Source organism: Myotis myotis, unplaced genomic scaffold (genome assembly GCF_014108235.1).
Source record: "Myotis myotis isolate mMyoMyo1 unplaced genomic scaffold, mMyoMyo1.p scaffold_m19_p_2, whole genome shotgun sequence".
Classification (NCBI taxonomy): domain Eukaryota; kingdom Metazoa; phylum Chordata; class Mammalia; order Chiroptera; family Vespertilionidae; genus Myotis; species Myotis myotis.
This window is the reverse complement of record NW_023416324.1, coordinates 34265454-34291043: the sequence shown is the minus strand read 5'-3', so window position 1 is coordinate 34291043 and position 25590 is coordinate 34265454. Positions and strand designations below refer to the sequence as shown.

Sequence of the window (25590 nt, the reverse complement as noted above, 5' to 3'; positions counted from 1 at the left end):
AGATCGAAGGTTTCTCTGTTGTCTTCCAAGAACATGGGTGAGTGCGTACTTCCATCACACTTGGGTGACTGAGGGCACACCCAGGCACTGGCCCTGAGCACAGGTCAGACCAGTCAAAGGGGGATGACATGTCCACAGGCTCAGTGCACAGCACTGCACTCAAATTGTCACCCTTCTCTTTCTCTTGCCCCTGCCCCATCCGGCTTCTCTCATGGAGACCCTCTGGATGAGCCCCTGCCTCTAGAACGCCCCCATCCCCTGCCACCCCACTGCCTCAGTGATCTCGATGGTGTGCTGAGTTAACATGCATCACCCCCTTCAATCCACTACAGCTCTCACTGGGGAGGGCTTGTCTCCAATTCTAATGGATGAGGAAATTGAGGCCTCCTCATGCTTTCTCAGATGCATAGACATTGGGGTTTTTTAAGTACTAATTTTGTATTTAGCTTTTTAAAAGTATTTTCCCAGCTTTTAGAGAACTTATTCATGTAGCAAATATTTGCTGAGTATCTACCTCATGCCAGGCACTGTTCTGGGCACTGGAATTAGAGAAAAAAAATGAAGAAGAAAAAATCCCCGCCCATGTGGTGTGTAGAATTCTTCTCTGGGGAGAGACAGAGAATAAATGAATAAGCAAAATTACAGGAAGTCAGGTATCAAGGGCTATGGAAAAAATAATGCAGGGGAAAGAAATTTGAGGTCTGAGGGCAAGAGTTCCATTTTAAGTAGAATGGTCAGGGAAGGCCTCACAGAGAAGGTGAAATTCGAGCTGAGATCTGAAGGGGGTTGTTTGAGGGGGTACTCATGTAAGTATTCACAGGCACAGCATTTCGGGTGAATAGCAAGTGCAAAGGGCCCAAGGGGGGAGATGCTGGCTATTTGGAGAAGAGCAAGGAGACCAGCGTGGCTGAATAAGAGAGAGAAGGGAGATGACATCAGAGAGAGATGGGGGTGCAGGTCATGCGGGCCTCATGGCCACGGTGAAGACGTTAGGTTGTGTACTGAGAACATGAGTGCAGGGTTTTGAACAGAAGGGTGACATGATCTGATCAAACGGGTCCAGTGCTGTGTAAAGAAAAGACAACAAGGGGACAGAGGCAGGAGCAGGCTTTAGGGGTCAGGAAAGGAAAGATGAAACACTAATGTAAGGCCCTGTTCCTGGTGCTTTAGGTATATAACCTCATTTGATCCTTGCAACAACCCAGTGAGGTTGCTACCATCAAGATCCCCATTTCAGAGATGAAGTCAGGGTGTGAGAGCAGGAGTGTAAGCCCTGCCTTGCAAACCTGCCCTCTAGACCACTCCCTGCCCTGCCTTAAGCTAGTACGGTGAGTTGCTTGGGGGCTGCACAGCTAGACATGGTGGGCCAGTAGTCCAGCCAGATCGTCCTGGCTCTGGAGCCCAAGCTCTAAACCAGGGGTTCTCAACCTGTGGGTCGCGACCCCTTTGGGGGGTCAACTGACCCTTTCACAGGGGTCGCTTAAGACCATCGGAAAACACATATGTAATTACATATTGTTTTTGTGATTAATCACGATGCTTTAATTATGTTCAATTTGTAACAATGAAAATACATCCTGCATATCAGATATTTACATTACAGTTCATAACAGTAGCAAAATTACAGTTATGAAGTAGCGACGAAAATGATTTTATGGTTGGGGGTCACCACAACATGAGGAACTGTATTAAAGGGTCGCGGCATTAGGAAGGTTGAGAACCACTGCTCTAACCCCTGACAAGATGCCACTCAATGCCCCTTCTTTCCAATCAAAACTGGTTGTGGTCCCTTGGGCCTGACTGGGCTCCTTCCTAGACCCACGCTAGGCAGCTCTGGAGACCAGACTTGTAGAAGAGCTCTGATCCCAGAACTGAGAACATCGGAGCAGGGAGGACCCTTGAGCTCCTGGTCCAGTCTTCTCTCCTCTTTATATTGGGCAGGAAAATGAAAACTAAGGGCAGAGTCGGGCAGTAACTGCCCAAGGTTACACAGCCAGTGGGAGTCAGAGTCGATGGGGCTGGAGGGGGCTGGCCCAAGGAACAGGCCTAGAACCTTCTCAAGGGCCCCTCTCCAGGGAATGTTTAAGAGCTGTGACTGGTATAGCCCTTTGTTGATGAACCTGTTTACTTGTGAATTATTAACAAGCCTGTAGCCTGCTGGGTGGGGTGCACTCACTTTAAGACAACCCGTTTTACAGTCAGCAGCTCAGGAGGGCTCTGGGAGTCCTGGCTGGTGGAGGCAGAGCGCTTCCTGCCAGGGAAAACCTGGAGGAAGGGGCTGTGAAGGGGGAAGGGGACAAGAGGTCACCCAAGTACTGCACCATAAGCCTCACAGTATCCATGAGAGGTGGGGCCATTTATCCCAGGTTTACAGATGGAAAGACTGAGGTCCAGAGAGGGAGAAGCAGCTCTGACTTCACAGCTTAAGCTCTTTCTACAACAGTGGCCCCACGTTTCCCATGCTTACACCCTCATTTCTGTGACCCCCATTCTGTGACCTCATTCTGTGACACTTTCCCTACAGGATAAATAGTCAAGACCGGGGTTTATGCTATGGCTAGACCTGACTCCAAGTTACACTCGGTACAAGCCTCAGTGTTCTCATCTGTAGGATGGGAGATACAGCTACTTCGGAGCTTTCCGGAGCATTCTGAGGCGGTTTCATTAAACAGATGTTTACTGAGGGCCTTCTTAAGCCGAGACTTGAAACAGGTGCAAGCAGCCCATGCGAGGTGCTTAAGGCCCCTCTTACATAGGCTGTTGGTCTTCTCGCCAGCTTCATAAACTCCAGCATGCCCACCTCCATGCTTTCACCCACACTGTCCTCCATCTGGTGCGCTCTTCCCATGACGTCATTGTACATAAATAATACAAACTTGAGGGTCAGCTCTGCCCCGCTTCTCCAGGAACCCCCGGCCCCCGCCTGCGCAGCGCTGGCCCTTAGCTGGATGGCTATCTGCTCCTTGTAGTTAACTGTCTTTTCGCGCCGATGTCCGAATCCCAGAGGTGGGATGAACCTTGCCAGGGAGCATCCAGCCTCTGCTCATGTATGGGCAGGATAAGCACTCCTACCTTTGCAGAGAGCCTGCTTAGGTTTAAACAGCACTCCCCTGACCCTCTTCCCTCGCCACCAGGCCCTACCTGCCTGGCTCTCCTGGACCTAGCCCAAGTCTTCCCACCACAGCTGCTTCTGCAAGCTCCTCCTGTTTCCTCTTCTGCCATCCTAGAGCCAGGGCTGTTTCCCTGGTGCTAGAGTCCCTCCTCCTCCTGTCCCCTGCCTTTGTGAAGGGGCAGCTCTACTGGCAGCCACGTGGCCTGATGAGTCATGGTTAAGCGCACCAGGAGCCTGGGGTGGTGGCTGCTTAACTCCTCATGGGCCAGTGGTTCTTTCTGCCAGACCAGGTGAGCTTCAGCCCTGGCCCTAGACATACACCTCAGGGCTGGGCACACAGTGGGCATCTGAGGAGTGTACACGTGGCTCTCACATAGGCACTGGGGATCCGGGGAGAGGGAGCCGAGGAGGCAAGAGTGTGAACTTTGCTGTCAGGAGGGCTGGGTTCCAATCACAACTTGCCATTTATTAGGTGAGTGGCCTTGAGCAAGTCACCTGTACCCTGTGCCTCAGTTTCCCCATCTGCAAAATGGCAGGTATGGGGATCCTTTGAGAAGGCGAGTGAGACCTGTTGGCTAGCAATGAGTGCTAAACCGCATTACTGTCCGCCCTTTTGCCTCCTCCACCACAGGGACCAGGGGGCAAGTGGGTGGGATTAAAATCCACGCCGGACTCTAGAGGCCGGGACTTTGCCTGCATGGATGCCCCCACCAATGAATGCCCCAGGGCGATGCAGGCTCAGGTCCCGGCGCTGCAGGCGGCTGCGTGGAGAGGGGAAAGTGACAGGTCTAGGAGAACTTTCTGGGCCCGAATAGGTAGATTTGCGCGAGGAAGGAGCGAGCTCCCGGTCCCGGGGGGCTGCGCACTGGGGGTACCGGGCATGGGCCACGCAGCCCTGGGCTCTCACCTGTCGGAGCCGGGGGTGGGGCGCATCCGCAGGCGGCGGCCGTGGCCCCACTGCGCGGGTGGGCAGCCCGCGGCCCGGCCCCGCCGCCTTCCCCGCCCCCGGCGCGCCCCTCCCCGGCCGCCGCGTCCCCAGCTCCGCCGCACAGCGCCCGGCTCGTCCCCGCGGCCGCACCTGGGCCGCAGCTGGCGACCGGCGGGGCCCGCGGCCCGCCCCCCTCCGCGATGAGCACGGCCGGCTCCCCGGGCGCCCTGCCCGCCGGGTAAGTGCGCGGCCGGATGGCCCGGGGGCGCGGGCCGGGCTGGGCCGGGCGTTGGGGGGGCGCCGAGCCGACCTCCCCGCGCCCCGCGGCCCGCACTGCGGCTTCCAGCCCCGCCTGGGCCCCGCGCCCCGACCCGCCGTCTGCCTGCGCCGCCGCTGCCGGGAGCGGGGAGGGGGCTGCGGGAGCTCGCGGGGGAGAGCAGGCGCGGCGCCCGGGGTCGTCACTCCCTCCGGGTCCCAACTTTCTCGCGAACCCGCAGACAGGCCGGCTGCGTTCAGAGCCGCCCTCCGCCCTCGTGGCGCTTACACCTGTGCGGACGCATTGCCACCTCCCTGCAGAGGAGAAGCTGAGGCACGGCGCTTAGGGAGCTTGTCTCAGGTCGCCAGGAGGTGAGAGGTGGGCTGGGATTTGGGCGCAGCTCCATTGGATCCCAGAACCTCACACCACCTCACCTTCAGGGATATTTAGGAGTTAAAAGGCTAAGAATTGAACCATTGGGCTCAGCTGGAACCGGGTAGTAAAGGTGGGTGTTGTCACTGCCAACGTGGCTCTCGTGCCCCCTCCCCCACTGAGAGACCCTCAGGCCCCACCTCCACCCCATCCCCCCTTAACCCCTCCGCCCCCCCCCCCCCCACACACACACACCCGCCCCGTGGCAGTGACAGCTACTAACTGCTGGGAGGTACGAGCAGCCCTTTGCCTTTCCGAGGCCCCAGTCGGGAGGGGGCAGCTGCTGGGAGCCTGGACTGCCGGAAGGTTACTGGGTGGAGATGTGGCCCCGGTGAGCTGGGAGTGGCGCCCGCCCAGCCTGGAGCCTCACCACCAGGGACAATATTTGCCAAGGCCTCAGGGCTAACACTTGAACAGGGAGGTGGCAAGGCTGGTGCCAGCTAGGAACCTCCACAGGCCTGTGGTGCGGTCCAGGCTGAGGCTTAGAAGTTGGGTGGCAGGGGATAGCCTGGGCTGTAGAAGGTTCACGGATAAGTCTTGACTTTTTGTTGTATGACTTTGGCCAAGTCTGTTACCTCCCTAGACTTACGTATTTTTAACTGACTTTATTGGGGTGATATTGGTTAATAAAGTTATATAGGTTTCAGGTGTACAATTCTATAATATATTATCTGTAAACGTATTGTATTGTGTGTTCACCGCCCCAAGTCAAGTCTCCTTCCATCACCATTTATCCCCCGCCCCTGTACTCTCCCCTATCTCCCCCTATCTCCCTTTCCCTCTGGTAATCACCGTACTATGATCTGTCTATAAGTTTATTTGGGGGTTGTAATTTTGTTCTTAATCCCTTCACCGTTTTCACCCAGCCCCCAACCCTCTCCCCTCTGACAACTGTCAGTCTGTTCTCTGTATCTATAAGTCTATTTCTGTTTTATTCATTCGTTTATTTTGTTTATTAGATTCCACATATAAATAATATCATATAGTATTTGTCTTTCTCTGTCTGGCTTATTTCACTTAGCATAATACTCTCCAGGTCCATACTACACTACAGTCTATCTATAGATAAAATACAATTCCTGTCAAGATACAAATGGCATATTTCACAGAACTAGAACAAATATTCCAAAAATGTATATGAAACAAACAAATAAAAACACCTCAAATAGTCTCAGCAATATTGAGAAAGAGCAAAGTTGGAGGAATCATGCTACCTGATATTAAAATATACTACAAGGTCATAGACATCAAAACAGCATGGTACTGGCATAAAAACAGACTACATGGAACAGAATAGATCAATGGAACAGAATAGAGAGCTCAGAAATAAACCCATGCCTGACAAAGGAGGCAAGAACATACAGTGGGATAAAGATAGTCTATTCAATAAATAGTGTTGGGAAAATTGGTCAGATACCTGCAAAAAAAATGAAACTATACCACCAACTTACACCATACATAAGAATAAACTCAAAATGGATTAAAGCAGCGGTTCTCAACCTCGGGGTCGAGACCCCTTTGGCGGTCGAACGACCCTTTCACAGGGGTCGCCTAAATACATCCTGCATATCAGATATTTACATTATGATTCATAACAGTAGCAAAATTACAGTTATGAAGTAGCAACGAAAATAATTTTATGGTTGTGGGTCACCACAACATGAGGAACTGTATTAAAGGATTGCGGCATTAGGAAGGTTGAGAACCACTGGATTAAAGACTTAATATTAGACTCGAAACCGTAAAAGCCCTAGAAGAAAACATGAGCTGTAAAATCTCTGACATTTCTCATAGCAATATTTTTTCTGATATATCTCCTTGGGCAAGGGAAACAAAGAAAAAATGAGACTATATAAAACTAAAAAAATTCTGCACAGCAAAGTAAACCATCAACAAAGTGAAAAGACAGCCCACTGAATGGGAGAACATATTTACCAATGATACATCTGATAAGGGGTTAATATCCAAATTTATTTTAAAAAATTCATACAATGCAAAAGAAACAATCCAATTAAAACATGGCCAAAGGACCTGAATAAACACTTCTCCAAAGAGAACACACAGATGGCCAATAGATATATGAAAAGATGCTCAACCTCACTAAGCATCAGAAAAATGCAAATTAAAACCACAATGAGATATCACCTCAAATCTGTCAGAGTGGCTGCCATCAATAAATCAACAAACAAATGTTGGTGAGGATGTGAAGAAAAGGGAACCCTTGTGCACTGATGTGAGAGAGACATCTATTTGTTGCCTCCTGCACGCACCCGGACCAGGGTGAGGAATTGAGCCTGCAACTGAGGTACATACCTTCGACTAGAATCGAACCCAGGACCCTTCAGTCCTCAGGCTGACGCTCTAATCATTGAGCCAGATCACCTAGGGCCCCATTTACTTTATAGTCTTCTTTTAAACCAGTGGTTCTCAACCTTCCTAATGCCGCGACCCTTTAATGCAGTTCCTCATGTTGTGGTGAACCCTAACCATAAAATTATTTTTGTTGCTACTTCGTAACTGTAATTTTGCTACTGTTATGAGTCGTAATGTAAATATCTGATATGCAGGATGTATTTTCATTGTTACAAATTGAACATAATTAAAGCATAGTGATTAATCACAAAAAACAATATGTAATTATATATGTGTTTTCCGATGGTCTTAGGCGAACCCTGTGAGAGGGTCGTTCGAGCCTCAAAGGGGTCGCAACCCACAGGTTGAGAACCACTGTTTTAAACAACTAAGCCGTGGCAGAGACCCTCGAAGCCTCTTGTGGATCTCCTCCCCACGTACTCTACAGAGATCCTTGCCATCCTGAATTTTGGTTTTATCATTTTATCTGTTTTTATTCTTTTGCTGAGTGTGTGTAAGTCTAAAAAAATATGTAGTTTGTTCTTACTTTAAAAGTTGTATACAGATGGAGTCATACAGCACGAATCGTTCTGCAGCTGCTTCTCACTCAGCTTCAGGTTTCTGAGATTTAGTCCTCCTGATCCTTGCGGCTCCGGTCCCCACTTGCCCTGGTGGGGTGCTATACCACTCGATGTGAGGCTCCCAATGCTTATTACCCAGCCTCCTTGATGAGCATTGGGGTGGTTCCCAGTGTCTTGCTTTTCAAACAATGAATATTCTCATTTGACTGTCCTTTGCACATATGTTAAGTGTTCTTCTAGGTTGCCCTAACTAGTACATAGGTAACTAGTACATAGGATATAATCATAGGGGTCTTAGGATATGTACTAACTAGTTACTAGTACAATGTATACTGAATCTTTTAAAGTTACTTAGTTTCATTATAGAAGTAGAGCTACTCAATAAAAGAAATGATGAAAATATATAATCTTGGGGGGAAAATACTAGTCACTAACTTTTTCTGTGTGCTTCTTATTGTGCTTTACATTGTCTCAGTTGTTCCCCGCCTCCTGTTTTCTTGCTGGGGAAACAGGCTTATAGAGGTTACAGCACCTTGCCAGGTCTCTCCAATAAGTAATTGCTGAGCTGCAGCTGCAGTCCAGGGCTGTCTGCCTTCAAACTCTTGAATGCCACGCCAGCCACCTCACTCCATCACCCGTGATATTTGCTTTATGCAGAGCTAAAGGGGAGTCTTTGGAAATAGAGTCACAATCATATTTGCAATTTAGAAAGATCACTTTAGAAGTGCTAGCTCCCCATAGACACATTGCCTTACCCTCTGAGCCAACGCTCCCCCTGAATGGTGAAGCAGGAAGTGAAAAGCCCCTCCCCCACTGCGCCAAGGCTCCTGCCATTGGTCACCAGCCCTGCTTCATGCTCCTTCAGCTTCGCTTCCCCTCCAATCCTGTTTCCCCAAGGCACCCTGGAGGGGCTACTGTCACCACTTGGGAGCTCGGCAATATATTGGCCTGGCCCAGCGCGGTGGCCCCGCAGAAAGCCCTTGAAGACGCAGGGGAAGCCTGCGGACAAGTGGGGACCTCAGCCCGGAGGGGGAGAGACCTGGCGAGGCTGCTTTTGCAGGAACCATGTCTGTCTTCCAGGCTCCTGAGAGGAGCAGAATAGCTCCTGTCTTCACTTCCTTATCTTTCAAATGTAGATAAGAGCACCTGCCTCTTGGGACTGGTGGAAGGATTGAGTGAAATAATTAGTCATCAATTTAGATAACTTCGTGATATTTCCATGGCAGTGGTGGGCGGTTGTTAGTGCCGTTATTAAATCAATGGGGCCAGCTGTCCCTAGCCTTCGAGTGCTCCCAGACAGCCAGCCGCGCCCCCGCCCCCCCCTGCCCCCCCCCCCCCCCCCCCCCCCCCCCCCCCCCCCCCCCGCAATCCACCATCCACCCAGCAGGCTGTCCAGAGGCCTGTCTTCCTGCCCTGCCCTACAGCTCCTGCCTCCTCCTCAGGCTGGTATACCTCCAGCCCTTTGCTCACACTCTGTCCCCTTCTTGGACTTTTTTCTTCATCTTGTCCTCAATCCAGTGCCATCTTTTCCAGAAAGCTTCCTTGAGAGTCCCACCCCCACTTCTGGGCCTCTTCAGCCTAGTGGCTGTCACTGCCCTGCCTGCAACTGTCCTTCCTATAGACCAGCGGTTCTCAACCTGTGGGTCGCGACCCCTTTGGGGGTCAAACGACCCTTTCACAGGAGTCGCCTAAGACCATTGGAAAACACATATATAATTACATATTGTTTTTGTGATCAATCACTATGCTTTTTAATTATGTTCAATTTGTAACAATGAAATTGGGGGTCACCACAACATGAGGAACTATATTAAAGGGTCGTGGAATTAGGAAGGTTGAGAACCACTGCTATAGACCATGAGTTCCTGGGCCTGCTCTGTGTCCCTGGCCCTGGCCCAGAGCCAGAGATTAGTGGGTATTTGGGGGGTGGGGGGTAGGGGGGTTGAGGATGACAGGAGATCAGTCCCAGGGCCTCCCCAAAGCAGCTTCCCGTCCAGAGAGGTCAGCTCAGACCCAGCTCACTACAATGAAGTAGAAGAGGTGCTGGGAATATGTGCCTCTGTGTTGTCTGTCCATCTGTCTGTGCCTCTTTCTCTCCAGGCTGTTCCTTGGTAGGGGGTGAAGGTGGTGGCAGGGGGTGTTGCACAGCAATGGGAGGCAGGCTTGGCTATGGAATTGTGTAGAGATGCACCTAAGCCAGGACACAGACTTGCCTCCCTGGGCTGAGCTGGTGGGCACTGGCTCACGCAGAATCTCGGGTTAGAACCCATGTTTGGGCATGTGACCTTGGCCAGGTCACCTCTCCTCCGTGCCTCAGTCTCCTCACCTGCAGTGGGGAATAACCTCACTTCCCATGGCTTCGTGAGGGCTCAGGAGGGAGTGCCAGTTAAACACCGGGGGCCACTGTGCTCACTGCTCTCCACTGGGTCATCCAACTGAGATGGGTGGGCTGAACACCAAGCTAGGCCCTGGGCAAAAGGAAGACACTGTCCCCGCCTCATGAAGAGAGGGACAGGGGCCGCGTGGTGTGGGGCCATTTTGGTCTTTATCCTCAGAGTAACGAGAAGGCAGTGAAGGAGTTCAAGTATCGGCTGTTATGAGAGGGACAGATTAGAGGGAATAACACTTCCAACATTCTTCCTTAAAAAAAAAAAAAACCGAGAGGCTGGATGGCTTACAACAAACATCCTTTAACATACATTCCTGAGCTTCTACAGAAGTAACAGGAATCCTCTTGAGCCAACAAGAAAGAGGGAGCTCAAACCAGGCTGGTAAGTGAGACGAAGCCACACCACCTGGGGGTATTTACAAATTCCAGGAGCCCAGATCTCTGAGTTTTAACGGCCACTCAGGGATGGGAAAGAAGGCCCTGGGCCTGCCCACCCACAGAGCCAGGGGTTGGGACAGAGCTTCCGCCTCCACAGGAACTCGGGACCTTCAAAGGGTGGTGGCCTCCGCACATAGGGGCCTTGACCAGGAAAAATATCACCGCTGCAAAGGGAGACAGCTGTCCTGATGGGGACAGGAAGGTTCCCTAGAGGTTATAACTGTCGCCCTCACACAGAATTTGGGTTTGAGAGCACACTACCTTTGTGGTCCTGAAAATGTTAAGTTAAAAAAGTAACTGAAGTGGCCTCAGGGTGGTCGTGCCCCAGGGAACCTGGAGAAATGAATGAAAATCCTCCCTCGAGGAACATTTCCTCATCCCAGATACTCTCATCAAATAGGAAGGAGCTCACGGTAAAAATACAGAACACACAAGTCACTGTGAGCGACAGGCACCAGAAGCAAGAAACAGCCGAATTAGTTTCTCTGGGAGTCTGAGATACCAGAACTGACACACAGACTATAAATAAGTGTGCTTAAAATGTGTAAAGAAATCAAAGGTGGACTTGGAACAATAAAGCAGGGAAGAAGATACTGCCCACGATGGCCAAGCAGATTTGAAAAAGAACAAAGTGGAATTTCTGGAGATGAAAATTATAACCACTGAAATGAAAAACTCAGTAGACAGGATAAGTAGCAGATTAGACACATCTAAAGAGAATTCGGGAAATAGAAAAGCTAAAGAAATTACTCAGGCTCTAACAGAGAGAGTCAAAGAGGTAGAGTTAAGAGACATGAAATATAGAATAAAATGGTCTAACACAGAGAGAGAAGGGGTAGGAGGGGCGGGAGTGGAGGGGGAGTCTCCATCAGACGGGCCTGCACTGGAGCACACTGGGCACTGAGGGGAAGGGTTAAGAGTTGTTCAAAAGGGAGAACTGATAGGGCGTAGGGATGGAGTAGGTGAGAGAGGCCAGGGAGAGGGATCTGTGAAGGATGACTATCAGATTTCTGGCTTCAAGCCCTGGGTAGGGGGGTGTCATTAAAGACTGGGTAAGAACAGATGTGGGAGAACAAACAAGAGTTCAATTCTAAACAATTTGCCTGGGAAGATCTGCTGATGCATCACAGAGGGGGAGACATTAGAGCTGGGCCTTAAGGTATGTGTAGGAGTTCACCTGGTGGAGAAAGGACTTTCTCTTCTTAACTTTTTTTTGGGAAAAGGATCTCCTTTCAGCAAGATCGTCGAGGCCCATTCTAGAACCTTTGCTCACTCAAAAGAGACATCTTGAGAAGAGACATTTTCAAAATCTTCAGATAGGACTTTGGCATCTCTCATTTTCAAATGGGGAAGCTGAGGTCCAGAAAGGTCAGAGGTTTGTTCTCCTAGCCTAAGATTCTTCATTCATTCATTCACTTCATATTTATCAAAAACTCACTTTGTACCAAGATACCAGATGCTGGGGATACAGCAGTGAACAAAACAAAGATTCCTGCCCTCAGGAGGCTTATATTTTAGTGGAGACAGACTATAAACACAAAAAATAAGTTAAAAGTGTATGTCAGAAGATGGTAAGAGCTATAGAGAAGTGTAAGGGCTGGAATATGTTGGAGATGCCGCTGGGAAGGTGACCCTTGAGCAGTAAAGGCCCATGGCAGCTCCCACGTTCCGCCCACTGGAGCCCATTGTGACAGTGTCTCTGGGTTCTAGAGTGCAGGCCCAAGGGGGCAGGAGAAGGCCTGGAGAAGGAGGGAGAAAAGGACGGACGTGGAATTTAGTGGGTGGGCTGTGCCCCCCAGAGGGGGGTGCAGAAAGGCCCAATGGGTCAGAGGGGCCACAAAGATTCTCTTTACCCTCGTGATAGGTAAGATAAATATATTTCTGAGCTTTTCTGGCTCCCCTGTCCTCACTCCCCCAAACCTCTCCCCATTCTCAGATGTCACCACATTCTGCTCTCCTCCTACTTTAGGAACACTTAGAGGTGGGTCCAAATTGTCCTTGTGTCCCAGGGGCAGCCTGCAGGAGCTCATGACAGGTCTCCAAGGCCCACCAAGGAGCTCAAGCGGTCCCTGTAGGCTCTGTTCCAGCCAGGGGTGGGGTTGAAGTCCCCGTCTCACACCCCGTGTCTCTCTCATCAGGACGCCCGTGAACAGCCTCCATGAGGCCCTGGACCAGTGCATGACCGCCCTGGACCTCTTCCTCACCAACCAGTTCTCAGAAGCACTCAGCTACCTCAAGCCTCGGTGAGCCTTAAGCCCAGGCTGGGGTAGGAGGTGTGCGTGCACAGGCACTTGTGTGAGCCCATGTATGGGTGCAGGGATGGGGGTTATTGCGTCATGGAGGACCTGTGTTCTGCTGTGAGGGGATCCCCATGGAACTGAATGCCTTCAACCTCTGGGTCACCATGACCCCTGAGAGTCCCATAAAAATGGCTCAGGCTCCCCATTCCACAGCTGTGAGCAGCCAGGCCTCCCCAAGGTCACTGTGACTTCCTTCCCCCGTAGGTTCTTTCGGCCTCTTCTACTTCGATTTCTTGTTCCCACTGAATCCACTGGGGCTTTCTCTGCTGTCAGTTAACACAGCCCCTTTTTATCTTTCTCTAAAGTGCTAACGACTTGGGTTGCCTTTACTTAAGCCTTGTAGGGTAATAATAACAGTTAGTCATTACTTCTTCTAGCATTTACTGCCTTATTTCTGAATAATATGCTTATACTGCTCTGATTTTAAAATTTGTTCAGTTTTTCAAAAACTGAAATTGAGATAAAATTCAGGTACCATAAAATTCACTCTTTTGTTCCTTTTTACTTTTAAACATCATCTATTGGTAAATTTAGCTTTCATTTTTAAAAATCTGATTTATTGATTTCAAAAAGAAGCAGGGAAGGAGAGAGAGAAAGAGGGAAAAAACATTGATTTGTTGTTCCACTTATTTATGCATTCAGTGGTTGATTTTTGAATGTGCCCTGACCGGGGGATCGAACCCGCAACCTTGGTGTATGGGGACAACACTCACCACTGAGCTACCCAGCCAGGACAGAAGTTAGCTTGCTTATACCTCTGCCCCATCTCCCTTCCCCCATCCCCCTCTTACCATTCTATCACAGTATTTGGCTAGATCAGTAATAAATGTTTACATTACTATAACTGTGTAGTTAATGCTCCTCAGAGATTGTAAGGCTACATTTTCTTTCTAGAATTAATCAGTCTCTTTTTCGTTTGCCTAACTTACTGTACGTATTTCCTGAACTCTCTATAACCGCTCCCTCAGATCATGCTGTTAGGAGTTTTCCCCTAACTGTTCAGACATATCAGGCGAGCATTCAGTCTCTCCTTGTCCTGGAAACCTGCCTCCTGGAGGACAGACAGGTCTGCCGGCCGCCTCCCGCGGTCTCCCGGAACTCTCTTTGCTGCTTTCCTCTTTGCTCAATCCCAGCCTTTTCTCTCTTGTCTCTTCCCTCATTTTATCAGAGCATGTTCCTCCAGAAATTTCTTTTTCTTATTATTAAAAAAAAAATCCTCACCTGAGGATATATTTTTCATTTTTCTTTTTTAGAAAGAGTGAAAGGGAGGGAAGGAGAGAGGGGTGGAGGGAGGTATGTGCCCTTGCCCGGGAATCGAACCCTTGACCCTTTGGTGTGCCGGCTGGCGCTCTAACCACTGAACGCATTTAAGACTCCAGAGGCAGAGCCATTCTGTGGGATGAGGAGGAGGTCAAGGTGTGATCCAGGGGATGGGTGATTGGGCACCTGTTGCTGGTTCATTCAGCAAAACCTCATGAGCTCACCCATGTGCCCAGCAGCGTGCTGGGGTCCGGGGCTGCAATACTGAGCAAGGCCCGGGCTGTTCTCAGTGAAACAAGCCATAAGGGTGCCAGGATTTATACCTGGACCCCAACTCATGTGGGGAGGGGCTGGTCAGGAAGGCTTTCGGACTGGCCACATAATTTCTGGGGCTCATTGCAAGATGAAAATATGGGGTCCTTTGCTCAAAAATGATTAAGGATTTCAAGACAGCAATAGCAGAATGTGAAACCAAGCATGGGCCCCTCTAGGCATGAGGCCCAGGGTAACTCACAGATCACACCACGAAGCCAGCACTGGGTGGCCGCCTGGAGGAAGTGGCCTTTATGCTAAGACGGGCTGGATGAGAAGGAGTCAGCCAGGTGGAGAGGACATTTCTAGGCAGAGGGAACAGGTTGTACAAAGGCCTGGCAGTGACGGAGGGAGGGGCTAGTAGTATATTTGAGGAGCAGAGACACTTGGCCTGGGTGGAGTGAGGGAGCTGAAGCAGGTCCCAGAAGGGGGAGGGCTGGGTGATTGAAGGTGGACGAGGGGTATGAGTCCACTAGAACAGCGGTCACCAACCTTTCGGTCTGGGGACCACCAGTTAGCAACTGCTGCCCTAGAAGGTGCTTGGGCTGGAGAGGAGGGCAGTGAGGCGGGGTCTGAGAGGACCAGAGAGTGGGATGGGTGGGCTTTAAGGAGAATAAAGTAATAGAGAGGCTTGGAAGCAGGGGGGGCTACCCTGCCTTCCAGCCTGGAGCAGCCTTGCCCAGAGAGGTCCTCAGAGTGGGGCCTTAGCCTGGGACCCAGGTAGGAACGTGCCCAGGAAGGATCAGTGAGGGTGGGTCAGAGTCGGGAGGCCCAGATAATGGGGACAAGGCTGGCTGACAAGTAGCTGACAAGGCCCAGAGCCTTGGCTCCTGGCGGAGGAGGGAAGGGCTGGAGGCCACTGGGCTTAGCTGACCTCCAGGTGGCCAAGGAGCCCCTGGTTCCATCACCAGCTCTTTTGGGGGCTCTTCCGATGCCCGCCCCCTCTTGATAGCTGGTCCAAGCCCAGACGGTGAGACCCCTGGGGGGCATGATGCGCCATGGCTGGGTCCGGTTCAGAGCCCAAGGGCTGTTGCTCCCCGGGGTCTAGATGTTATATGTGCAAACAAGAACTTGGCGTGTCTGAAGTCAGGGAGGTTGTCATTCACTGTGTCCCAAATCCCAGTCCATACCTTCGTTGGGGAGCTTCTAGGTGGTGGGCTGGGAGGGGCCAGGAGCCTGAGGTGGCCTTGGGCCTCAGACTGGAAATTCCACTTTGCCTGCCAGCTGCCCAGGGGGCTGTTCTTCCTCCTGGGCCCAGCACCAGACAGGGCTCAGCAGGTGGGGCTGAGTGGGTGTGGCTGAGTGCCTGGCCTCAGGTGTGGGGAGGTTGGGGAGGGGGTATTAAGGGAGAGAGGAAGGGAAAGGCAGGGGCTTGAGAGTCAGAGACGCCTGGTGGCAGGGGTTTTCTGGGGAAGCATGGGTCTCTGTGCTAAAAGAAACCCCTCTTTAATAAGGAATAAGCTTTTATCCTGGGCAGGGACCCTTGACCCTGGCAGGACATGGAGGAACTCACATTTGTTGATCATCAGCGATATGGCCCTGGCCTGGGCATCCTCTTTAAGCCAACCAGAGTTCTGGAAGAGAAGGGTCATTGTATGCATTTTACAGAGGAGGAACTTGAGACTCAGAGTGGCTACAAGCCTCACCAGAACCTGACAGCTGGTAACTGGCAAAGGCCAGATTCCACCCTGTGTCTGAGGGACTCAGAAGCCTGAGTTCCGCCCCCACTGCAGGCCGTGGCCTCCTTTCCACAAGCCACTGCCCTCAGATTAAACAGTCCTAGCAAAGGTCTGGGAGGTGAGGACAGCTCCCAGGCTGGGGAGGCGTGGGGCCAGCCACTGGTTTCCTTCAAAGTCTTTTAACTCCCTCACCTGAAGGTGACCCAGAAGTAAAAGAGCAACTTAACTTACAGAGGCACTTTGTGAATGAGACTACCAGGAAAATGGGTAAAATCACGTGATGTTTCAATCGCGCAGTCTATAAACCTTAGTCATCGCTCTGCCCTGAAGTTCCCAGCATAGCCTGGCAGTGAGGAGTCTCCTAAGTAATTAATGAGGGGATGTAGGGAAGGGAGTGAAACCACTGCAGACCTACTGTGTGCCAGGTAAGGGTACTCCCCAGCCAGCCCACAAGGACCCGGGCAGACCAGCATGATTGTTCCCATTTTGCGGGAACATAAATCCAGGCCCAGACACGTTCTGACTTCCCCAGGTACAGAGGGACTGGCATTGTTCTCATTCCAACTTGCCTGCTGCTCTCTCCATGTTAGACTAAATGTTCCCCACCCCCCACCCCAGCCCCAGCACACCCTTTCTGTTGGGGAGGCTGGAGGGAAGGCTTCCTGCCTGAGGTGCACTGGTGCTGAGGACAGATGCATCCTCACAATCTCTGTCCCTGAGGTGCCTGCTCTGGGGAGGGAGCTGTGACTGCGGATACAAGCTCCGTTTGAGCCTCTGCACAGTTACAGACACGGGCTCCCTGAGTGGGGAGCCCTGGGTTCCAAGTGGCCTTGATGCTCAGGGAACAGGAGGGGAAGGGAAGGGTATTTCAAGTTGAGGGAACAGCATGTACGAAGACCTGGGAGGAGGGAGACTGTGGGATTTTCTTGAGGAGAGCATGTGGGGTTCAGTCTTGAAAGCGACCAGATCACAGGGCAGAAGCAGAAGTGACAGGACCACTGGGCTGGAGAGGTGGGCAGGGCCTGCATTGTGTAGAGCCTGGGACCCAAGTGTTATCTCTTGGAAGGTGGAAGCCTGGAGGGTTTAACCAGAGAGGCTTAGCCAGAGAGCAGTGTGATCTGAGGGTGGACTGGGAAAGGCAGGCAGTGGGGGGAGGAGGAGGTCCCTGGAACAAGCACGGGGGAAACCCAGGGGTGGGGCTGAGGATAGAAAAGATCCCGTGGAAAAGACTGGCTCTCTCTGCCTGCACCTGTGGGAGGAGAGGCAGAAGGTAGAGGTGGGCCCTGCCTGAGTGCTGGGAAGTGTGGCCTTAGGCCAATTTTGAGTCTTCACAGCAGCCTGTTGCTGTTCTCTCTACAGAACAGAAGGGAAACTGAGGCTCAGATTTGGAACGTCACTTATAGCCACTTTGCTGGGATCCCAGGTCTTCAGACCTTGGGCAAGTCTCTGCCCTCCCTGGACCTCTCTTCACCCCCAGGCAGAATGGGAGGGGGACGGTGGGCAGTTGGCACAGGGTGCTTTCATGTCCTTTCTCTCTGGCAGAACCAAGGAGAGCATGTACCACTCACTGACGTATGCCACCATCCTGGAGATGCAGGCCATGATGACCTTTGACCCTCAGGACATCCTACTTGCTGGCAACATGATGAAGGAGGCGCAGTTGCTGTGTCAGAGGTCGGGCCCTGGGGCAGACAGGGCTGAGGGGTCATGAGGCCCATCCTTCTGTCACCCTGGCCTATCCCAGTGCCTAAAATGCCATTATGAGTACTGCTGCTTTTGGCAAAGAGGCTGCGTCCCCAAGGCTAACAGCCGGCCCTGTCAGCACTGCCTCAGGAAACTTGTTATCTGAGCCACTCACTGGGCTCCCAGGGCCAGGCCTGATTAGGAGACACATTCTGGCTCTGTCATTAATAATTCTTTGACATTAGGTTGGTCCCTCTGGGGACTCGACTTTCCCATCTATAAAATGGGTACGATGACAGGGTTGTCATGGGGACTGAATGAAAATACCAGTCACAGGACCTGCTGTGTAATTGGTGTTCAGTATTGTTACTGCTTAAATTAATGAATCAATAGACCCTGAGTGTTTGTGCACAGGTGACTGTCATTCACTGGGCACACAATCATGCTTGCCCTAGGCCAGTGGCCAGCAAACTGCGGCTCAAGAGCCACATGTGGCTCTTTGGCCCCTTGAGTGTGGCTCTTCCACAAAATACCGACTTCTGCGCATGGGCCACGAAGTTTCATTCGCACTGTACGTGTGTGCCCGCACATGGTATTTTGTGGAAGAGCCACACTCAAGGGGCCAAAGAGCCGCATGTGGCTCGTGAGCTGCAGTTTGCCGAGCCGCAGTTTGCCAACTACTGCCCTAGGCTATGCCCTGTGCTGGGTGCTGGGGTGCTGGCCACCCAGCGAATCACCAGACCCCGGCCAGTTTGATGCTCACACTGCCTGGTGGGAAGACAGGCATACACAGTGGCATCCCCGTGTGATATAGGGAAGCTCAAGGGGTTCTGGGGGTTCAGCTGGAGGAGAGGGAAGGCTTCCTGGAGGAGGTGATGCCAGAGCTGGTTTGTGAAGGATGACTAGCAGCGGAGGAGGGAGGAGAGAGGGCTCCATGCAGAGGCAACAGCAGGGCCCGGTGTGAGAAATGAGAAAGCCCTGGATCTAGAGAAGTCGCCAGGAGTTCAGTGTGTGGGGTTCTAGGGGAGGGGCAGGAGCTCACCCGGGACCCTCACTCAGGTTCCCTGAATGATCAGAGGCTCCTTCTCCTCTTCAGGTACCGGAAGAAGTCCTCTGTAACAGATTCCTTCAGCAACCTTGTGCACCGCCCCACCATGGATCAGTTCACGGAAGGTGTGGCACCCAGATGTCTTCTCAGCCCTGCTGGCCCCGGCAGCCCAGCCCAGGCCCCGGGAGGGGCAGGAAGGGCGGGTACCCTCCCAGTCTCACTGAGGGGGCTGAGCTCTGGCCTGATGCCCGGACACACATGGGTTTTGAGGAGTGGCTCTCTGGTGAAGGGAGAGCAAATAAGACTCTCTTGCCTGCTGGCATCACCTGCCGAGGACCTGGAAGACAGCGCAAGCGCGTCTCTGTGCTTTGTTCCTCGGGCCAGGGTGGCTGAGCACTGTGTGTGCAGTTAGGTTCTCTGGTTTAGGTAGCAGTGATCTCGTCTGCCCCAGAGGGAATGTGGTTTTAGAAGGTGACACCCGGGACAAGGCAGCCGAAGGCAGTGGAAGATGGTCTGTGTGGCCAGAGCCACGTGGTGTCTTTGTGCCCCACGCGGCAGTCCTGGAGGTAGCAGCAGGCAACCATGAACAATTTGGGGCTCTTCAATATAGAGGCAAATGGTCTTCCCCACCTCGAGAGCCCTAGAAGGTTCCAGCAAGAAACAGTGCATGTGATGGTGCCATTCCCTCCTTCACACCTCCCGTGGCTCCCTGCTGCCCACAGGACCAAGTCTGTAATCCCCACCAGTGTTCAGGTCCCTCTGCAAGCCGCCTCTTCTTTCCCTGCCCCCCTCTCTCCCATCTCACCCCACTTCCACCTCCTGGGCCTCTGCCGTCCCCCAACATTGGGATGGTTTGGCTCTCCTGGGCCTCTTCCTTTCTCAACCCAAATGCCCTGTCTTCTGGAAAGCGTCCCTGGCCGTGAGGTCTCCTTCCCTTGCTCCCACAGCTTCTTTGTTCATCTCCTTGCACAGCCATAGTGGGGCTTGGAGGAAAGGAGAGCAGGCTGAGGGCCCTGTGCTGACATTCTGGGTGTTGGGTGGGGGAACCAGGTGGAAGACCAGGGGCAGGAAATGCAAGCAAAGAATTCAGACCAGCGTGGGCACTGCAGAACCTGACCTGGGTGATGGGGTGCAGGGCGCGGGAAGTGGCGGTGGGCGGGGGGAGGATTTGGCCCAAGCTTCCTGCCAGGAGTCCCAGGAGGCCACAGGGCTTTGGCTTTCTCCCCACAGAGGAAATCCACGCTGAGGTCTGCTACGCAGAATGCCTGCTGCAGAGAGCAGCCCTGACCTTCCTGCAGGTAGGAACCCCCTGCTGATACAAGCAGCCTGGGGACTTCAGAAGGTGGGCCACCATGTCAAAGGCAGAAGGGTCTACAGCAGCCATGATCAGTTCCCTTGGGGTTCAACAAGGACTGAGGCTCAGTCACCCCAGCACCCCCAGCCCTGGCCAGGCTCAGTGGCAGAGGTGTGGGCTCCATCCTCTACCAGGATGCGCTTCCGCCTCCCGACTGCTGTGTTCCCGTTGAGGGTCACGTGGGATGACAGGCGCAGGCACAGAGCCTGCTTTACAAGTTGACTTGATTCATTCAAAAAGCTGACTTGTAGCATCTTCTACAACGTACCAGACTTTGCGCGTTCATTACAGGCGTGTGGTTTTTACATTCCTTACACACACTGCATGTTTGTGCTTACAAACATGGACATATATCATTTAATCTTGATCTCGCAGACCTGCAAAGGGGAGGAGCCACTGTCCCAAGGTCACATGGTTAGCAAAGGGCAGAGCTGGGATTTGAACCCAGACCTGGCCGACTAGGAACCTGTGCTCCTTACCCACTATGGTAATTAGAGAACCGCCACCTCAGGATTTTACCAAAAAGTCTGGGTTATGATTGTCACATATAATCATCATGTAAACATATATATTAGGGTGGAAAAGCACATATAAATTTTATTGTTGGGGTGCTGTTTAATTTTCTTTGCTATTTTTTCTATCTTTTTGGACTTTTGATGATTAGAACTGGATTTAATCCTAATCCTTCATTAGGATCACTGTAATAATTGCACCAGGAATGTCCTTTTATTTTGTTTATTCTAGTATCACACATAATAAATAAATGCTTACGAATCCCCCCCACCCAACTGGAGAACACAATATTGCTAGCAAGTCTCTTCCCCTCTGGGCCCCTCCCACTCTATGCCCTGCCTCCCTCCTCAGGGGGGAAACACTAGCTAGAGTTTTATGTTAATCACTCCCCATTCTATTTTTAAAAAAATAGCCTTTTCACCTTCCAGTTCATGTCTGAACAGCATATTATGTTTCAGTTGGCGTCAAGCTTCGTAAGGCCTCAAGCTTTGCGGGACTTGCTTCCTTCACCCAATCCAGTGGCTGTGTGATGTTCTTTCTGTGAATACACCAGTTTGTTTATTCATTCTCCTGCCGGAGGGGATTTGGGTTGTTTCTGGTTCTTGGCCGCTATGAGCAGCGGGGCTGTAAACGTTCTCAAAGGCGACTTCCACATCCCACGTTCATCCATTTCTCCTGGGCGTACACCCAGGAGTGGAACTGCTGGGTGGGCTGTAGGTATTAGTGCTCTAAATTACAGATGTGATAAATACCAGCTTGTAAAAAACACAAACCACCCCAAAATGAGCGCCCCTCTTCCTTTTCCACATTCCTCCATGGAGAGGAGGCCCTGGGAACCATGGGGGACACGGGGGGTCTCCTCCAGGCCTTTCTCCCAGAACAGAGGGGGCATTTTGGAGGTCTTGTTTGGTAAGTAAGACCCCATCTCAAGTCCCAAGGGCCCGGAGCCCTGGTTTGGCTGACCTCTGACCCGCTCCCTCTAGGGCAGTGGTTCTCAACCTTCTGGCCCTTTAAATACAGCTCCTCATGTTGTGACCCAACCATAAAATTATTTTCGTTGCTACTTCATCACTGTAATGTTGCTACTGTTATGAATCGTAATGTAAATATCTGATATGCAGGATGGTCTTAGGCGACCCCTGTGAAAGGGTCGTGCGACCGCCAAAGGGGTCGTGACCCATAGGTTGAGAACCGCTTCTCGAGGGCCCCTCATAGAGCTGGACCTAGAGAGGGGAAGGCAGGGATCAGAGTCTTGTATGATCTTTCTCTGGCTACCCACCCGGGCCCAGCTCTTAGCATCTCTCCCTCCTGCAGGATGAGAACATGGTGAGCTTCATCAAGGGCGGCATCAAAGTTCGAAACAGCTACCAGACTTACAAGTGAGTGGGGCTGGCGGGGTCTGGGCACAGCATCTGCTACCCTGTGCCTCTCAGGCTGCTCTGTGGGAGGCGGAGGGCACTGGCTGGAGGCAGGACGCCTAGAATGCTGCGTGACCCTGGGCAGGTTTCTGCACCCTCAGGACCTCAGTCTTCTGGAATATTATTCCCCTGGTTTTCCTGGGTGTGTCTGTTGGTTCCCCTGACTGCTTACTCTGTGCCTGACCTTGAACTAGGCACTTAAAACACAGATTCAGAACAAACAGCTTGGTATGGTGGGGGCAGGAGGAAAGACAGTAATTTTGAGAATAGCAGCAGAACTTCTACACACCCAGATGCCCCTTTCCCCACAAAGCCTTCCTGACCTCTCCAGTCCACAGGGATGGTGCCCACATCCCCCCTAAGATGGAAGCAACCTCCCAAGAGCCAGGTCATTTCTGTGCCATCTCAGCGTTGGGCAAGGCAGAGGCCATGTTTATGGATGAAAGAATGAAGACTCAAAACAGAGCACTTTACCTAACATGGTATTACAAACATCTAGAATGCCCAAACCCAAAGAGCTCTGGAAGCTCGTTCCCCCACCCCCAAGTTTGGCGTTAAAAATCATTTTCCATGAAAAGTTTACTTGAATTGACTTGAGACTACTTATCATCTCTATTGCTCCCATTCAATGTGACCATTTCCCAGCAGAGAGTTGGAGTGTGACTGCAAGGTATTGCTGGGTGTAACACACCATGCGTACGTGGGCACCCCACCCGTGGGGGTCTGAGCTGGAATTGTGTGAGAGAAAGCGGACGAGCATTCTGGCTCCTCCAGCCTCCCCACCAGCTGCCAGCAGGATGTTTCCAAAGCACAAGCCTTGTCAGGTTACCCCATGCCAAGTTCCGAGGCTCCTCTCGCCTTAGAATAAGGTCCTGGGTCATGGCCAACCTCATTTCTATCTCACGGCCTTTGGACATGCTGTTCTCACTGCCAGGAACACTCTTTCTGTGCCAGGCTCATCCCTCCTCATCCCTTAGTTTTCAGCTCAAATGTCAGCTCCTTAGGGAAGCCCTCCCTGATGCCCAGACTGCGTCAAGCCCCAGGGTTCTCCTTTGAGGCCGTCCTTACTGTCACAGGTCCCCTGGGGGTCTGTCCCCCGAGTGGGAGACTTGGGAGGGCAGCAGCTTGGTGGCTCCCTGCTGCCCCTCAGTGCCTGGCGCAGAGAGGCCTCCGCCAGTGTCTGCTGATTAAAAGCCTTCTAGATGCTTAAAGCAGGGAAGAAGGCAGGCGCCCCTTGAGAGCCTCTGTGCTGTCCCAGGCCGGCTGTGATATGGGCTTTGCACAGTTGGTGGCTGGAGAAAGAGCTGGATTCTAACCAGGAGACTCCAGGAAGAGGGGGTGTTGGAGTTAGCCCAGTGGTTCTCAACTGGGGGTAATTCCCCCCCATGAGACATTTTGTTTGTCACAACTGGCATCTAGTGGGTGGAAACCAGGAATGCTGCTAAATAGCCTACGATGCATGGGACAGCTCCCTCACCCCCCCAAAAAGAATGATTCAGCCTAAAATGCCGGTAGTGCTGAGGTTGAGAAAGTGTTTTAGACAAAATGCAGAGCACAAGCAACCGCCTAGGTATTGGACAAGGCAGGTGCACTATGGCTGATATGGCTGACATTTAGGGGTGAGGAGTGTGATATTACGGAGGGAGAGGTGGTTGGAAATACCAGCTTCCTGGATTGCTGGAGCTGTTATAACTCTACTACCGAGAGTTCTGAGGTCAGCTGGGAATGGGGCATTGTTAGGCGCAGCTGGGGGAGACCCAGCCCCCAGTATGTGCTTTGCTTCACTCTGCAGGGAGCTGGACAGCCTCGTGCAGTCCTCACAATACTGCAAGGGGGAGAACCACAGGCACTTTGAAGGAGGCGTGAAGCTTGGTGTGGGTGCCTTCAACCTGGTGAGTGGGAGTGCCCCTGCCCATGTCCAGTGTCTGGGCTCAAAATTAATCTCCCCTGCACATCCCGCCGCACACATGGGCTTTGCTGGGCTCCTGGCTCTGTGCCAACGCTGGCCCCAGCGGTGAAGCTGCCCTTTGCAGCCTGGGGGGTGCCCAGCTTGGGTGGGGGTGGAGTGGGTGCTGGCACTGGCTCCAGAGTCCCTTTTGTGCATTTCTTCCCAGGTCAAGTTGAAAGCTTAAAATCTACTGTAGTGGCAGTATTTATAGCACCAGAAATGGACAAACAGTAAACCAGGGCCTTTTCAGCCCTGGAGGCTGGTGGTTAAACATGGACCAATGGCAGGGAAGGGGACAGGCCCGGAATCAGCTGATGACCCACAGGGACTGGAGAGCCAAACTCCTTCCTGGGGGAGCTGGGGAAGGTTTCATGGAGGGGGTAGTATTTGAGCTGGATCTTGATTCTTGAACCATCCATAGGTGGGGGAAGTTTTCTAGGCAGGGAAGGGCATCCTAGGCTGAAGGAACAGTAGGAGTTAGCAGGGAGGCTCAGAAAAGCCATGCCTGCACCTGGGAGCAGCGTGTGTGTGTGTGTGTGTGTGTGTGTGTGTATGAGTGATATGGGGTAGTGGGTAGGGGGTGGGAGCAGCTCTCTCCACTTCAGGCAAAGCCTGTTCTAAGAGCAGGCCTAGGGGCACGGGTCCCGGCCCCACTCTGAGTTCCAGTTTCCTCATATGTAAAATGGGAGCTGGGATCCTGGGCCAAGTGCTGAGAAACAGCTGCAAAGTGCAGTGGATGCTTTAGCAGGTGATAGCCGGGCCGTCCTGGCTTCAAGGACTGCCTCCAGCTCTGATGAGCTTTGGGGCCTTGGACAGGTCCTGTCACTTACCTGTGCCGCAGTTTCCCCATCTGTCAAAAGGGTCAGTGAGCCCTCTATGCTGGGCTGTTCTGAGGATCAAAGGCAGTGAGAGCCCCTGGTCCAAAGTAGGGGTTCAGTGTAGTAACGACAATAGCTGACTAACATGCGCAGGCCCCTTCTATGGGCTTTACATGGATTAATTTGATCCATCTGCACAGCACCCCCATGAGGTAAGGGCTATTATTATTCCCATTTTACAAATGAGAAACGGAGGCAGAGAGAGGATATGTAACTTGCCCAAGGTGACCCAGCTGGGAGTGGTGAGAATTTGGGTGCAGTCCGTTCCTGTCGACTGTCATGCTTCTCTGTCTGGGGAAGCTGGCTTTCCAGGAAACCTGGCATTGCAGACACAGGGCCTGCACCCCCAGGATTATCCCCAGGACTCTCGGGGTTTGGGGAGTGGGAAGGGCAGCTGCCCCTGCACGTGCCCACCTGCTTCTGTTCCTGCAGACGCTGTCCATGCTTCCTACTAGGATCCTGAGGCTGCTGGAGTTCGTGGGGTTTTCAGGAAACAAGGTAACTGCCTGCTTTCTGGGACCCTGGACCCCCTCAGCTCCAGGACTGGAACTCAGCTAGATGAGAGGCGGCTGAGGGGCTGTGGGGCCAAGGGGCCAGTTCTGCTCAGCTCCCCTGGGTATGGGTTCCCTAGACAAGGCCCAGACCTCTCTGGGCTTCAGTCTACTCTCCAGTCAAGTGGGGCCATGGGCCCTGCCTGGTCCCCTCACAG

The 25590-nt window shown here is 52.2% G+C and overlaps 1 protein-coding gene across 4 annotated transcripts in view; it reads left to right on the top strand.

Moving 5' to 3' along the window:
* TTC39A (tetratricopeptide repeat domain 39A) overlaps positions 1–25590 on the top strand; it is a 46827-nt gene that overhangs the window by 5623 nt on the left and 15614 nt on the right. Inside the window, exons 1-8 of one of the 4 annotated variants that reach the window (XM_036350617.1) lie at positions 4147–4278; positions 12627–12731; positions 17582–17713; positions 18819–18895; positions 20001–20068; positions 21952–22016; positions 23848–23947; positions 25314–25379. In XM_036350617.1, coding sequence (XP_036206510.1) covers positions 4241–4278; positions 12627–12731; positions 17582–17713; positions 18819–18895; positions 20001–20068; positions 21952–22016; positions 23848–23947; positions 25314–25379 — 651 coding nt within the window. In that variant the 5' untranslated portion in view covers positions 4147–4240. Of the gene's footprint in view, positions 1–4146; positions 4279–10237; positions 10433–12626; positions 12732–17581; positions 17714–18818; positions 18896–20000; positions 20069–21951; positions 22017–23847; positions 23948–25313; positions 25380–25590 lie in introns of those variants that run through there. The other 3 variants (XM_036350618.1, XM_036350616.1, XM_036350620.1) reach the window with 3 other exon arrangements.